At 41.9% G+C, this 14,653-nt stretch overlaps 1 protein-coding gene across 2 annotated transcripts in view; it reads right to left on the bottom strand.

The window, feature by feature from the left end:
• Window positions 1-14,653, bottom strand: part of Synpr (synaptoporin) — a 323,140-nt gene that overhangs the window by 239,127 nt on the left and 69,360 nt on the right. The window contains exon 2 of one of the 2 annotated variants that reach the window (XM_029468702.1): window positions 8,180-8,282. The exons of the other annotated variant lie outside the window; for it this stretch is intronic. Coding sequence (XP_029324562.1) covers window positions 8,180-8,282 — 103 coding nt within the window. The remainder of the gene's footprint in view (window positions 1-8,179; window positions 8,283-14,653) is intronic. 2 annotated transcript variants of the gene reach the window in all.

The following is a 14,653-nucleotide window of genomic DNA, read 5'->3' as shown; positions in this document are numbered from 1 at the left end:
AATCTTCATTCTCATCTACTCCTATTATCTGTAGGTTTGGTCTTCTCATTGTGTCCTGGATTGCCTGGACGTTTGGAGCTAGGATCTTTTTGCATTTTGCATTTCTTTGATTGTTGTGCGGATCTTCTCTCTGGAATCTTCTGCACCCGAGATTCTCTCTTCCATCTCCTGTATTCTGTTGCTGATGCTTGCATCTATGGTTCCAGATTTCTTTCCTAGGGTTGCTATCTCCAGACTTGTCTCACTTTGTGTTTTCTTTATTGTGTCTACTTCCCTTTTTAGGTCTTGTATGGTTTTGTTTATTTCCATCACCTGTTTGAATGTGTTCTCCTGTTTTTCTTTCAGGACTTCTACCTGTTTGGTTGTGTTTTTCTGTTTTTCTTTAAGGACTTTTAACTCATTAGCAGTGTTCTCCTGTATTTCTTTAAGTGAGTTATTAAAGTCCTTCTTGATGTACTCTACCATCATCATGAGATATGCTTTTAACTCCGGGTCTAGCTTTTTGGGTGTGTTGGGTTTCCCAGGACTGCATGAGGTGGGAGTGCTGCGTTCTGATGATGGTGAGTGGTCTTGGTTTCTCTTAGTAAGATTCTTATGTTTGCCTTTTGCCATCTGATAATCTCTGGAGTTAGTTGTTATAGTTGTCTCTGGTTGGAGCTTGTTTCTCTCGTGATTCTGTTAGCCTCTATCAGCCGACCTGGGAGACTAGCTCCCTCCTGAGTTTCAGTGGTCAGAGCATTCTCTGCAGGCAAGCTCTCCTCTTGCAGGGAAGGTGGACAGATATCTGGCGTTTGGACCTGCCTCCTGGCAGAAGATGAAGGCCTGAAACCAGACCTGTCCCCGAAGCTGTTAGCTTCTGTAGTCCACACTCTCACCTGTGCAGACTAGTCTCAGAGGGATCTGGAAACCAAGATTACTCCTCCAGGCAGGGTGTACACCTCTCCTCTGGCATGGAAGGTGCCCTGATATCTGGATCCCGAAATGGTGTCTGCCTCAGAAGCTGTCCTCTGGGGACCTTGAGGGTGTCCATGGTCTCTGTGCCCAAGGTCACCTGGTGCTGGAGCTGACCATAAGGGATTTGTGACCCGGGTTTTCTGCTTCCCTAATGCTGTCTTGGGTCCCACACGATTGGATTGGAACAGAAGTTGTGTTCCACTCACCGGTGGTTCTAAGATTGCATGGAGAGTCCTGTAGGGACCTTGAGGGTATCTGCCAACTTTGCGCCTAAGTTTGTCAGAGACCATCCCGTGAGAAAGCAAGCCCTTCACAATCTCCCTAACAGGCCAAAATGACCTCGTGCTAAGAGCTGGTTATCACCCCCTCCTCCCTATTCCCTTCCTGGCACCTGAGACTGTAAAAGCTGAATTATAGTCCCCTCTTCCCTATCTCTTCCTGAACTCCCATGCCATCCAAGGACATGAGTTACGCCTGAGCCCAGCCTGACACCCAAGGCTGTCAAGGAGGATCTATGTTCCGGAGATAAGATGCAGAGTGCCTGCTGCCTGGCACCTGACTTCGGCCCCCATGTCAGCAGATGCCCACTTCTTTGTTCTTTGTAAAATTCCCCCTCAACATCTCCCCTATTCCCCGAGATGCATGCTTTAAAAACAAGGTACCTCAGCCTATTAAACGAGACCTTGATAGGTGCCCTTCTTGGTCTCCTGCCTCTCCTTCCCTTCCTCCCATTTCCTCCCAGGTTTGCAGCCCCCCTCGTACCCACGAATAACTGAATCCTGCAGGATGGGATACAAGATGATGCAGTGCTGGCACCAATTGGAAAGGCTATTTAGTCTTTTAAAAGAAAGAAATTGCTGTTTGGGACAAGTAGATAAGAATGCAAACACTATATACCAAGTGGGAAAAAAGCCAGAGTAAGAAAGACCAGTACTGCCTGAACGATTAGCTCTGCTCCAAAGTCTCTATTCAGTAGTGTTTGACCTCACCACAGGTCTAACTCAAATCATGCAAACTGTGAGCCAATGTAAACTTTACTTATTTAATATGATTATCTCTGGCCTGTTCACGACATCGGAATGCTGGCTAACACGTTGGCATGTACAACAATCACATCCCTTTTTCATTCAATTGTAAGTTTGTTGTGCAGTTTCTTTGCCTGAGTGCCATGAGCACCCTGCATGCAGACAGGAAACCTGTCATTATCCCAGTCTGTTCATTGACGTGCTCTGCAGGGATCTAGTGCACCATTGCCGGGAACATACTCCTGAATCAAGCAGGCACAGCCTTGCCCTTGCATCTCTTCCTAGTGCAACCCAGTTTTCTCTTTGATGTCCTCTCACAGTAGCTCTGGGCTCTATAAATTCATTACTCATATCATCCTTTTGAGAATGTCATGCAGTAAAAAGTCAGCGTTTTGTTTCCCATTACATCAATTTTTATTGCACTCGGATGAATGTAACAGCCACCAGGCTGACCCTGCCTCTAACCTCTCTTATTACACCCACGCCACACAGTCACTCCAGGTTATCACTACACCATTAGCCTCTGACTACCACCATTTGTCACCTTTACTCCTGGGAGACATTTGTCAGTCTCCTGGTCCTCTGTAGATGAAGAATTCAATTCAGGAGCCAAGGAGACCAGAAGTAATATATAGGTATGGATTCATATTTTGCCACTTAAATGTTTAAATTCCCTGAAAAGTTGCTAAGCTTATCAAGACCTGTTTGTGCCAAATAAAACAGTAGGGTGAAATTTGTGATGAGTTCACGGGTTGTTATGAACGACATGTAGCTCACCACTGGTAGCTACAACCATCACTAGCATATGGTCCAAGTCTTCGATTCATGTTCCACTCACAATCCCTTTTCACCCAATCAATGTAAAGGGACCTTAAGTAAATAGATACAGAAAATAGATTTACAATTAAATGTTTACTACTAATAATTCATAAACAACTATATGTTAAGATAATTATGTTGTACACAGATAAATTTACCATTGACAGTAAAAGCAAATTTGCATGCTAATGAGATTAATATGTTTGTCTTTACATAAGTAATGAAATCTTAGATGAATAAGTGATACCACAGGACACAAAGCATCTTCAAGGGTTTGGCAGAGTTGATCAATAGATCAATATTTTGATTGTGTAATTGACAATGACCCAAAGACAACTTTTCAGCAATGCACACTACAGGAAATTTCAGAAACTATTGGAGATTCCAGAGCTAAAATGTATTAACATTTTTGATGAAATTCAAGTTAGCATATCAAATGATATTTTAATTTTATTTTAATTTTTCTTTTTGAAGACAGGTTTTCTCTGTGCAGTCCTGGCTGTCCTGAAACTCACTCTTCAAACCATAATTTTAAAAGTCAAGCATGCTAAGCTAGCATAATCTGAATTGATTTGGTATTTATATACCTAGAGAATGGTCACAGGAGAATATTGACATTCTTCATTTTCTGCAATTATACCATGATGTTTCTGTAAGAGATGAAAATTTTAATAGCTGAGTAGTATTCCATCGTGTAAATGAACCACATTTTCTGTATCCATTCATCTGTCGTCGGACATTTAGGTTGTTTCCAGCTTCTGGTTACCACAAATAAGGCCACTATGAACATAGTAAAACATGTGCCCCTGTTGCATGGTATAGCATCTTTTGGGTATATTCCCAAGAGTGGTATAGCTGGGTCTTCAGTTAGATTTATTTCCAATTTTCTGAGGAACCTCCAGAATGGATGAACCAGTTTGCAATCCCACCAGCAATGGAGAAGTGTTCCACTTTCTCCACATCCTCTCCAAACATGTGTTGTCACCTGAGGTTTTGATCTTAGCCATTCTGACTGGTATAAGGTAGAATCTCAGGGTCATTTTGATTTGCATTTTTCTGATCACTAAGGACTTTGAACATTTCCTTAGGCGCCTCACAGCCTTTCAAGATTCCTCAGTTGTGAATTCTCAGTTTAGTTCTATACCCCATTTTTTGAATGGGTTGTTAAGTTTTTTGGTGGTTAACTTCTTGAGTACTTTATATATTTTGGGTATTAGCCCTTTATCGGATGTAGGGTTAGTGAAGATTTTTTCCCAATCTGTAGATTGCCGATTTGTCTTGTTGACTATGTCCTTTGCCTTACAGACACTTTTGAGTTTTATGAGGTCCCATTTATCAATTCTTGATCTTAGAGCATGAGCCATTAGAGTTCTGTTTAGGAAATTTCCCCCTGTGCCAATGAGTTCAAGGTTCTTCCCCAGTTTCTCTTCTACTAGATTCAGTGTATCTGGTTTTATGTTGAGGTCCTTGATCCACTTGGACTTGAGCTTTGTACAAGGTGACAAATATGGGTCTATTTTTATTCTTCTACATACAGACAGCCAGTTAAACTAGCACCATTTATTGAAGATGATTTCTTTTTCCCATTGTATATTTTTGGCGTCTTTGTCAAAGATCAAGCGTGGTTTTATTGCTAGGTCTTCAATTCTATTCCATTGGACATCCTGACGTTTGCAGGCAAATGGATGGAACTAGAAAATATATCCTGAGTGAGGTAACTCAGACCCAAAAGGACATGAATGGTATGAATTCACTAATAAGTGGGGGAAAAAAAACACTTTACAGAATACACAAGATGTAGTTCACAGAATTCAAAAGGCTCAACAAGCTGAAGTGCCCAAGTGAGGATACCTCAGTCTCACTTGGGAGAGAGAAGAAAGCAATCACAAGTGGGGCGGGAGGGAGGGACTTGGGAAGGAAAGTGGATGGAACTGGGGTGAGTGTGGGGAGGGGGGCCTGATCTGGTATTGGGTGAGGGAAAAGGACTGAAGCCCTGAGGGCCAACAGAAAGAATGTAAACAGGCAACCTCAGGAAATAGAAGGTTGGGGTGTCCCCTCCTGAATGCACCAGACAGAGGCTTAGGAGGTGAGAGACTCCCAGAACTCATAGGGAGGAAATGCCTAACAGTAGGAAAAAGGAACTTATATAGCCCATCTCCAGCAGGAAGACAGGACATCAAGTGAGGGATGGGGTTGCCATTCCACAGTCACACCTCTGACCCATAATTGTTTCTGTCTGAAAGAATTACAGGGATGGAAATGGATAGGACCCTGAGGAAAAGAAGGTCCAGTGACAGACCCAAAGTGGGATTCAGCTCAAGGAGAGGTCCCAAGGCCTGATACTATTACTGAGGCTATGGAGAGCTTGTAAAAAGGGACCTATCATGACTGCCCTCTGAAAGACCCAACAAACAGCTAAAAGAAATGCAGTTATTTTTACCCAACCAATGGACAGAAACAGCTGACCCCTGTTGTTGAATTAGGGAAGGCTGAAAAAAGCTGAGGAGAAGGACGATTCTGTAGGAGGAAGCAGTCTTAATCAATCTGGACCCCTGAGATTTTTTCAAACACTGAACCACCAAACAGACAGCATACACCAACTGATATGAGGCCCCCCAACACACATACAGTAGAGTACTTCTGGGTCTGTGTTCATTCAGAGATGATGCACCTAGCCCTCAAGAGACTGGAGGCCCCAGGGAGTTTAGAGGTCAGGTGAGGTGGGGGTGGGGGCATCCACGTGGAGATGGGGTTGGGTGAGGAGGAGGTGTGGAATGTGGAGCAGTCGGAGACTGAATGGGGAGGGGAGGGGAAGGGAATGGAATATGATGTGTAAAAATGAATTACAAATAAAATTAAATTATAAAAAGAGATGAAAATTTTGTATATGCATTAAAACACTGCAGTTTGTGATGTCTGGAGGCTGAGCTATCATGCTTCAGGCAGTATTTGTTGTGTTACATGCCACATGACATCATGGCCCATGCAAAGTACACAATTTGTGTGTTAAGATCCATGGCTGCTGAGAAACCACACAACACAGCATGGGGAACACTGAGAAATACCACAGGCTCATGATGCATTTGATTTTGAATTCATTTTTGGATATCACAGCATCAGAAATATTTCATTATTGCTAACTTTTGTGTAATTCTCACACTTAGTTATGAATCACAACCTCGCCTTTAGTAACTTGTGTCTACTCTACTAGCACATCTTCATGACTTGATGTTCACTGTGCAAAGCCTGCCATGCAATTGCTCACTTAACTTTTATCTTCAATACTTGCTATGTGACCCTTTGGATGATTCTACTCGCTCTGTTTTCCCTCCTCTTTCATGCTTCAGGATGTTTAAGACAGTATCTCTTTATGAAGCTAGGGATCCACATGTTAGCAGACTTGCTGGCCAGTGACTGTGGGGCATCCTAGTCTCTTCCCTCAGCACTAAAGTTACAGAAACACACCAACACATCTGGCTTTTATGTGGGTCTTGGGTATCCCAACTGGGATCCTCCTGCTTACTTAGCAAGAATTTTACCCCAGAGCCATCTCCACAGCCCAGGGAAAGTTTGTTAAGTTCAATATGGCTTAGTGGTTTTGTTTTTATTTTCACAATGAGGTATTGTAAGGAATGAAGGTGGGTATGCAGATTACAATGAAGAGACACACCAAGGAAGTTCTCAGTAACGGTGACTGTCACAATGCAACACCTCCACAGGATCCCACAGATGCATCCATCACAGATCCTGAGCAGCTGCCCAACAAGGTGGGATTCTGTCTTGGATTTGCTTTGCTTTTCTCACAGCAGCAAGGTCCACACAGAAATGCCTTGCTCAATGAATGGCAATAAGTGAGTTGCCTAGTAACATCCCTCATCTGTAAAGATGCACTGCCCTTCACATATAGTGTGATTGAGAAAGTTCAAGAACGGCCATTCTTCTTTGGTTTATACAACATGGATTAGTTACAGTAGTTATTGCTGTGGGTAAGTGTCTGACAAAACAATGGAAAGAAGAGGTTTATTGTAGCGTGGGGACACAGGTCTGTACTAAATGAGAAGGCACAGCTGCAGGAGTCTGAGGCAGCTGAATCACACTGCATCTCCGGAAGAAACAGAGAAGAACAAGTGTGCATGCTCTTGTCCCTTGTTTTGTTTTATTCAGTCTGGGGCCTCAGTTCATAAAATGGTGCCCCAGTTAAGGTAGATCTTCCCACTTCAGATAACCTAATCCAGATACCCCCTCGCAGACACGCCAGAGGTTAGACTCCATAATGATTTTGAATCCTGACAAGCTTCACCCAAACTGCATTGAATAGTGAAGTCATTCATTTCAGGCTCCAACTACATTGATGCAAAGTATCTAAATTTGTCTAATGTCCTTTTCTCTTCTCCTGGAGAATGTGAGTGTCTGATGAGTCTGAAGCAACCAGTAGGGGGAGCAAACAATCCTTCAGTTTTGTTTTTTGTTTGTTTTTTTTTCTTTTTTTCTTTTTTATTAGATATTTTCTTTATATACATTTCATTTCAAATGCTATCCCAAAAGTTCCCTATACCCTCCCTTTGCCCTGCTCCTGCTTCTTGGCCCTGGCATTCCCCTGTACTGGGGCATATAAAGTTTGCAATAGCAAGGGGCCTCTCTTCCCAGTGATGTCTGAGTAGGCCATCTTCTGCTACATATGCAGCTAAAGATACGAGCTCTGGGAGTACTGGTTAGTTCTAGAACTAAAGGAAGCAAATTCACCCAAGAGGAGTAGACAGCAGGAAATAATCAAACACAGGGCTGAAATCAACCATGTGGAAACAAAAAGAACTATTCAAAGAATCAACCAAACCAGGAGCTGGTTCTTTGAGAAAATCAACAAGATAGATAAACCCTTAGCCAGACTCACTAGAGGACACAGGGACAGTATCCTAATTAACAAAATCAAAAATGAAAAAGGAGACATAACAACAGAAACTGAGGAAATCCAAAACATCATCAGATCCTACTACAAAAGGCTATACTCAACAAAACTAGAAAACCTGGATGAAATGAACAACTTCCTAGACAGATACCAGGTACCAAAGTTAAATCCTTCAGTTTTGAATCAAGAAAGACTTGAAAAGATTTAGATTTGACTTGGATTCAGTGTATATAATCAGCAATTATATTTCAGCTAATGAATCCCAGAAGTAAAGATTATTAACATTCTGCCTCTTTTGCAGAAAATAAAATGGATTTGGCATGACCCAGTCTTTTAAATCTTCTATAGATATAATTAGGAAATGCAAATATTTGTGAGTTGAACAGAGACTGTTCAGCATTACATAAAGAGTTATTACCTCAGCAAAGAAACAGGCGACAGAACTTCAAAAGTGTCCCGCCAGTCATGTGCTTACCTCAAGTATGTGAGAAGTAATGAGAGTTTGAGATGAGTCCTTATTATCTGGCACATCACACTGAAGCAGTAACAAGGGTCGAATGGTTGGAATTGCTTTGCAGCTGAATCAAAAATGCAATAAAAGAATGTCTTTGTCTACTTGATTGCATACATATAATATGCACATTCATTTATATCCTTATCTTCTTTAAATTTATATTCCTATATATTCCTCTCTGTGTCTCTGTCTGTCTGTCTCTTTCTCGGTCTTTCTCTTTCTCTTTCTCTTTCTCTTTCTCTTTCTCTTTCTCTTTCTCTTTCTCTTTCATCTGAATCTCTCTCTCTGTGTGTGTGTGTGTGTGTGTCTTTTGAATACACACAGTACCTCTTTGCCCTGGGTAATAGTTTTACTCAAACTAGTGAAAGTAGTGCTAAATATATTTCTTTCCTTTTTCAATATCTTTTTGAGAAAAAATTCTGGTCATATTTTTGTCAACAAATTATAAAGGCTGACTTTCAATTAGGTACTATTCGGCCTTATTTTGCCATGTTAAAGTATAGTGCACTGAATTTAAGGTTAATTTTCTCCACTGAACCTCTACGTGGAAGGAAATATGAAACATATCATAGGAGAGCAGCTAAAACTCAGCTTCCCTCAAGCATGGGAGTCAGACCTTCCTTCTCTCCCCCAGTGCCCCAGAAACAGACAAGAGATTCTTCATGGAGCCCCAGGATCTGTGGCACTGTGTTGGACTAGCCTGGTCTTCCACGTTCTTATGTGTCAGTCCAAACTTCCACTTCCATTACTTGTATGGAAATCATCAATGATCCAGGTGAGCACTTCCCCCTTGGCCAACTCACTGCGCTCCAGATCATATGATCTGTGTTGGTAGCCAGCCCTCTGCAGTCAGTAAGCCTCATTGATTTTCTGTGATCCCTGATCTTAAGCAATGGCCACCCTGCTTTATATACTTCTACAGACTGCTACGAGTCATCAAAGCATTTCTAGTCACTTACCTTTTAACCTTTTTAAAAATTAATTTTTTTAAATTGTATTTATTTATGTCTTTAAATTGAGGGGCACTCTGCATGTACACATGTATGCCAGAAGAGGGCATTAGATCCCTTTCTATTGTGAGCCACCATGTGGTTGCTGGTAATTGAACTCAGGACTTCTGGAAGAGGAGCTAATGTTATAAACTGCTGCTGAGTCACCTCACCAGCTATATATATATATATATATATATATATATATATATATATACATATATATGTGTATATATATGTATGTATATATATAATTAAACACACAAGTTCCTCATTGTTTCAACCATATGACAGATTCATTTTATCTGAAACCTAATACTATATATAGAACTAGTGGGGAGGGAGGTAGGGCTTAACACCAAGTGTCAGGGTCTTTTCTCATGCTTACTAAATTACTGTCTTCAATGGTGAACCCAACTAGCTCTAGCTTCCAATGCTTCCCAAGTGACTCAGATCCACAGAGGGTAGATCCGTAGCAAGAGTGCCAAACCCAAGTTACTGTCAGCAGCGTGTCAGGACCAAGGCTGACACCAATAGAGCAGGCTTGATTTTTAACCCAGAACCAATTAATTGGGCTCATAGACTCTGGTCTCTTCTAACTTATGTCTATCAACCTAACTAACTTTTAACTAATAACTGAACCCAATTGTGTGAGAAACTTTTTTTTAAAAAAATTCAATTATATCAAAATGTACTTCCTAACTATTTTTTATATAAGTCTACTATGTTTTCTTGAGGCTGTGAAACTGGCATTCATAAGGCACCTTTGGTCTTTGTGTGATCAGAGAATCTAGCTGATGGTTTGGGCACTGTGGGAGTGCACTAAGCTCTCCCTGCAGGTTGTGTCATGCCTTGCTCTTGCCTTCCTCCTCAAGCTCTCCTTTGTAAAACCATCCAGCTGGGGTACCAGCTAAACACTACGCACAGCGGGGCAGTATTTTCAATGCAGGGCCTGTGGAATCCTTCACATCTTTTCCATCTTGCCTTTATGGCATTTCTGTATTCTTAGCAGCAATCTGTATTGGGTTTCTTGGTCACTGATTCTGCCCTTTGATAGAATGAATGGGGGAAGAATAGGTTAGTGTTATAAAACTCGGGCCACAGCTGCCATCCACGCTGTATTTGCTCTAGATTAAGCATCCCAAATTTTCATGAATGTGATTTGCTTCTCCTGATAAAGGTTTTTTTTTTGTCCATAAGAATCCTTTTTATTATAACGTATAATTGTCTCAACTGATAAAGTCAGTGAACTTGTGCAAAGGGTGATAGAGTCTAGGTGGAAGGAAATAGGTTTGCCTGAACATACTCATTGCTGCTTCCTAATCTAGGCCTGACACAAAAGCAAAGACTTCATTCACGCCTGGATTCTCCGTATCTAGAGCATTGGTTCCCAACCTTACTAATGTTGCATCCATGTGATACAGTTCCTCATGCTGTGGTGACCCCCAACCATAAAACTATTTCTCTGCTTTTTCATAACTGTAATTTTGTTAGTGTTATGGGTCATAATATAAATATCTGCTATGTGACACACAAAGGAGTCACAACCCACAAGTTGAGAACCACTGGTCTAGACCATGTTTGAATGCCTTGTTAAACAATTTGTCACATGCTGATAGAACATCTCACCTCAACTGAAACCTACAATGGCCCAGTAAGTACATATAATTCTGTTTTATCAGTAAGGAGAGTGATACTCATGTATAGAGAAGTAAATTGGGTGCATTATTGAAAAAGTTCATCTTGAAGTAACAACTCACATCCATATATTCTACCTGTCAAGCCCTGAATACAAATCACCTTCCCTACAAAAAGGGAGTAAGACATTGAGTTCATTGTGCTGCTCAGTCAATCCCCAGCTCTGGCCTTTAGGACAGTCCTGAGCACACACAGCAACCTGGTCTTCACATCCAAAGGAAAAAATATGGCTATTAAGACTTGTTCACCTTCAGTCTTCTTTAGCACTCAAAGGAGGAGGAGTTTGTAAACTGTGAAGTACAACCAAATGAACAAGACTACCATGTCAACTCCTCATGGAAGCCCTCCTTGAGTCTCTGCTTCCCTTAGCAAAGCTAGGCTGAATTGTTGCTCAGCACTGGTCCATTGTCCCTGCAGCACATGGCGCAGTGTGATTCTAGAGTACTTGTTGTTTGGTTACTCGGCACGCAATCACCACCAGACGGCACAGACTTAACACATATGTAACTTTATTGGTTCATTTATGATTTCCAAAGAGGTTTGGCTATATATAGACATCAAGTTTGACAATAACATAGGTTTATATTATTTAATGAACCCACAAATAACACTAGAATGAAGAAACAGCTGTACTCTTTACAGAGGGACACCTAGTATCTAAGTTGGCAACATCTATTCAGTGATCACTTGGTTACTATGAACCAAAGAACATTAACGTCTTGATTGGGTGAGGAAGGCTCAGGGACTCTGGTGGCAGAGCTGGTTTCCTTGAATGTTCTCTATGCACTCCTCAGGGCTGTGGTCTCACTGTAGTTTCACAACCTGAAACATCTCTGCTTGTGTTCACTTGGGAAGAAAGGAGAAGTGAGACTCAAGGGCTTCTGTCTGTCAAGGGATAAAGGGATAGGCAAGTGAGTGCTTCCTCTTCACCGCCTTTAAGAGCTGTGTGTTGGAAAGCACTAGTAATGTCTAGTCATCTCCAAAGCAATCATTAGAAGTAGCCTAATAACAGCCAATTTTTAAGCTACCCCATAAGGGTACCAATTTCTTAGTTCTCAAAACAATATGATGATGGCTATACTTCTTCCATTGTACCTTTTCAAGGAGGTCACTCCCATTCTGAATCCATAGTTCCATTTTGCATGTCCTAGATGGCAGGATTTCCGCACTATCCCTTAGTGCCACCACTCCCTGTATCCTGCATGGCAGGAGTCACACAGTACTGCACACATCCTCACACAAATCTCATTTGGCAATCACACAAAAACAACACTTGCTCTTGTGACTGGCACCCTTTCTTCTTTCTCTTGGTTAGACTACTCAAGCTTCCTTCTGAAAATCACAAAGCCTCATTTCCCACAGTCTCAATGTGTAACCTTATTTGTCCCTGGTCAAGGGATGGGCATCAGATAACCTAGATAGTGGAAAATCTCTGAGATTGAATAGAAAATTGGTACTGTATAACCTAGAGTTGGCCCCCATACCAATCTCTGATTTCTTTCAGTATTTACTCACTATTTGTTATGTGCCAACAATACATGTCCTGCCTTTGTGGAGTTTATACTGCACAGGCAAACCCAGGCATGTCATCCTGGTCCTGGATGTCAGCAAGTGTTAGAGACAGAATGGAAAAGGGAAGAAATACAATGTGTATAGGGGTCTCCATGATATCATGTAGGTGAAAATACTTCTTGAGATGCTGGCCCCAACATGTAAATTGTCATGTAAACAGTATTCGAGGCCAAAGGGAGACAACAGGAGGTGCCAGGGTCCTGAGACATGGATAAGTTTCGTTGAATAAAATCAAATGGTTAGCGCACATGCCTCAAGTGGAATGCTGCTCTGTACATTAGGACACATGTCAAGGGTTCTGATAATGTTGTAGGCCAAAATCAAGGCTGTTGGATTTTATATTTAATGTAACAGAAAATCATTAATGGGTTCAAGGAGAATAGGTATGTTGCTATTGTTTGGGTTTTTGTTTTTTTTGTTTTGTTTTTTTTTTGTTTTTTTTTTTTTTTGGTTTTTGGTTTTAACAAGTAATTCTTCTGGTTGCCTCATGTATAACAGTGTTGTGTCCATGGTAAGAATTGAAACTGGGATAAAAGTGTCACTGCAAAGACTCAGTTAGGACAGAAGGCATTGTACTGACTAGTTTTGTGTCAACTTGACACAGGCTGGAGTTGTCACAGAGAAAGGAGCTTCAGTTGGGAAGATGCCTCCATGAGATTCAGCTGTAAGGCGTTTTCTCAATTAGTGATCAAAGGGGAAAGGTCCCTTGTGGGTAGTACCATCTCTGGGCTGGTAGTCTTGGGTTCTGTAAGAGAGCAGGTTGAGCAAGCCAGGGGAAGCAAGCCAGTAAGGAACATCCCTCCATGGTCTCTGCATCAGCTCCTGCTTCCTGACCTGCTTGAGTTCCAGTCCTGACTTCCTTGGTGATGAACAGCAGTATGGAATTGTAAGCTGAATAAACCCTTTCCTCCCCAACTTGCTTTTTGGTCATGATGTTTGTCACAGAGAAAGGAGCTTCAGTTGGGAAGATGCCTCCATGAGATTCATTAGCCTTACAGCTGAATCTCATGGAGGCATCTTCCCAACTGAAGCTCCTTTCTCTGTGACAACTCCAGCCTGTGTCAAGTTGACACAAAACTAGTCAGTACAATGCCTTCTGTCCTAACTGAGTCTTTGCAGTGACACTTTGGAAGTGTCACATGAGGAATAGAAACCCTAAGACAGGCATTAATGTTCACACTGGAGTTGAAAAGTACACAGAATCGGCATGCAGGATGAAGTAACCAGGGGAAGTGTTTGCTGGTGGACCAAATGCTGCAATAACTGGGGAAAGGATTTGCTGGTGGACTAGATGTCAGTCTGAGAGGACAGTAATGGTGCTGGTGTGTGTTTTGATGATAATGTTTGGGGATAAAGAGTGCATTATAAAAAAGACGTTGGTGGAGTTTGGGGGGATGCTACAGAGTTTTATTTTGTGAATATGAATCACGAAGTGCCTACCGTCCACTCAGGTAGAGAGACCACATGCATCCATGTACAGACCATGATATATATTTGACTGATTACAGACAGTGGCTACCTCTTGCCACTCCAGGTCACTGGAGATATGTCTGTGATTCAGCCTGCTTCTTTGCACTGTTGCTGAATCTATACAATTGGAGTCTGGCTGGAGCTCATCTTGTACACATTTCCATCAACTAAAGTGAGTTTCTCTTTCATACAAGCAAGACGCTAATGGGCACTATGACTTCCAAGGTAATAAAGAGCAGAGGAGGGACCGGAGGTGAACCCAGAAGTCCAAACATGAAAGAGCTGGACTCTGAACTGCATCCAAAGCAAGATGGCTTCAAAGGCTGGGGCCATGGATGCTTTCCACAGTGACCACACCGTGGCAAAAAGGGCTGGTGATGGGCAAAGACTTCAAAGAGAAAAGGGCATCTCTGCAGAAGAGGCATCAGCTGCCAACCTCAAATTTCAGGACCCATGGCACAGCAGCTGTCTGCTTTACTTTACTGAAAGAGAATGGGGACATTCACAGGCGACCTCCAGCACAGTGCGCACAGCGCAGCTTTTGGTTGACATCTCTTGATGGAAGAGTTAGCTGGCAAGGAGAAAGAAAATCTTATTCTATATAACATTTCTTATTTATTTGATTTTGTGTGTGCATATGTGCAGGGTGTGTTTCTTTCTTTCTCTCTCTCTCTCTCTCTCTCTCTCTCTCTCTCTCTCTCTCTCT

The sequence above is a fragment of the Mus caroli genome, chromosome 14 (assembly GCF_900094665.2).
Source record: "Mus caroli chromosome 14, CAROLI_EIJ_v1.1, whole genome shotgun sequence".
Lineage (NCBI taxonomy): Eukaryota > Metazoa > Chordata > Mammalia > Rodentia > Muridae > Mus > Mus caroli.
Note: the sequence above shows the minus strand (reverse complement) of the source record. Positions and strands in the feature narration are given on the sequence as shown.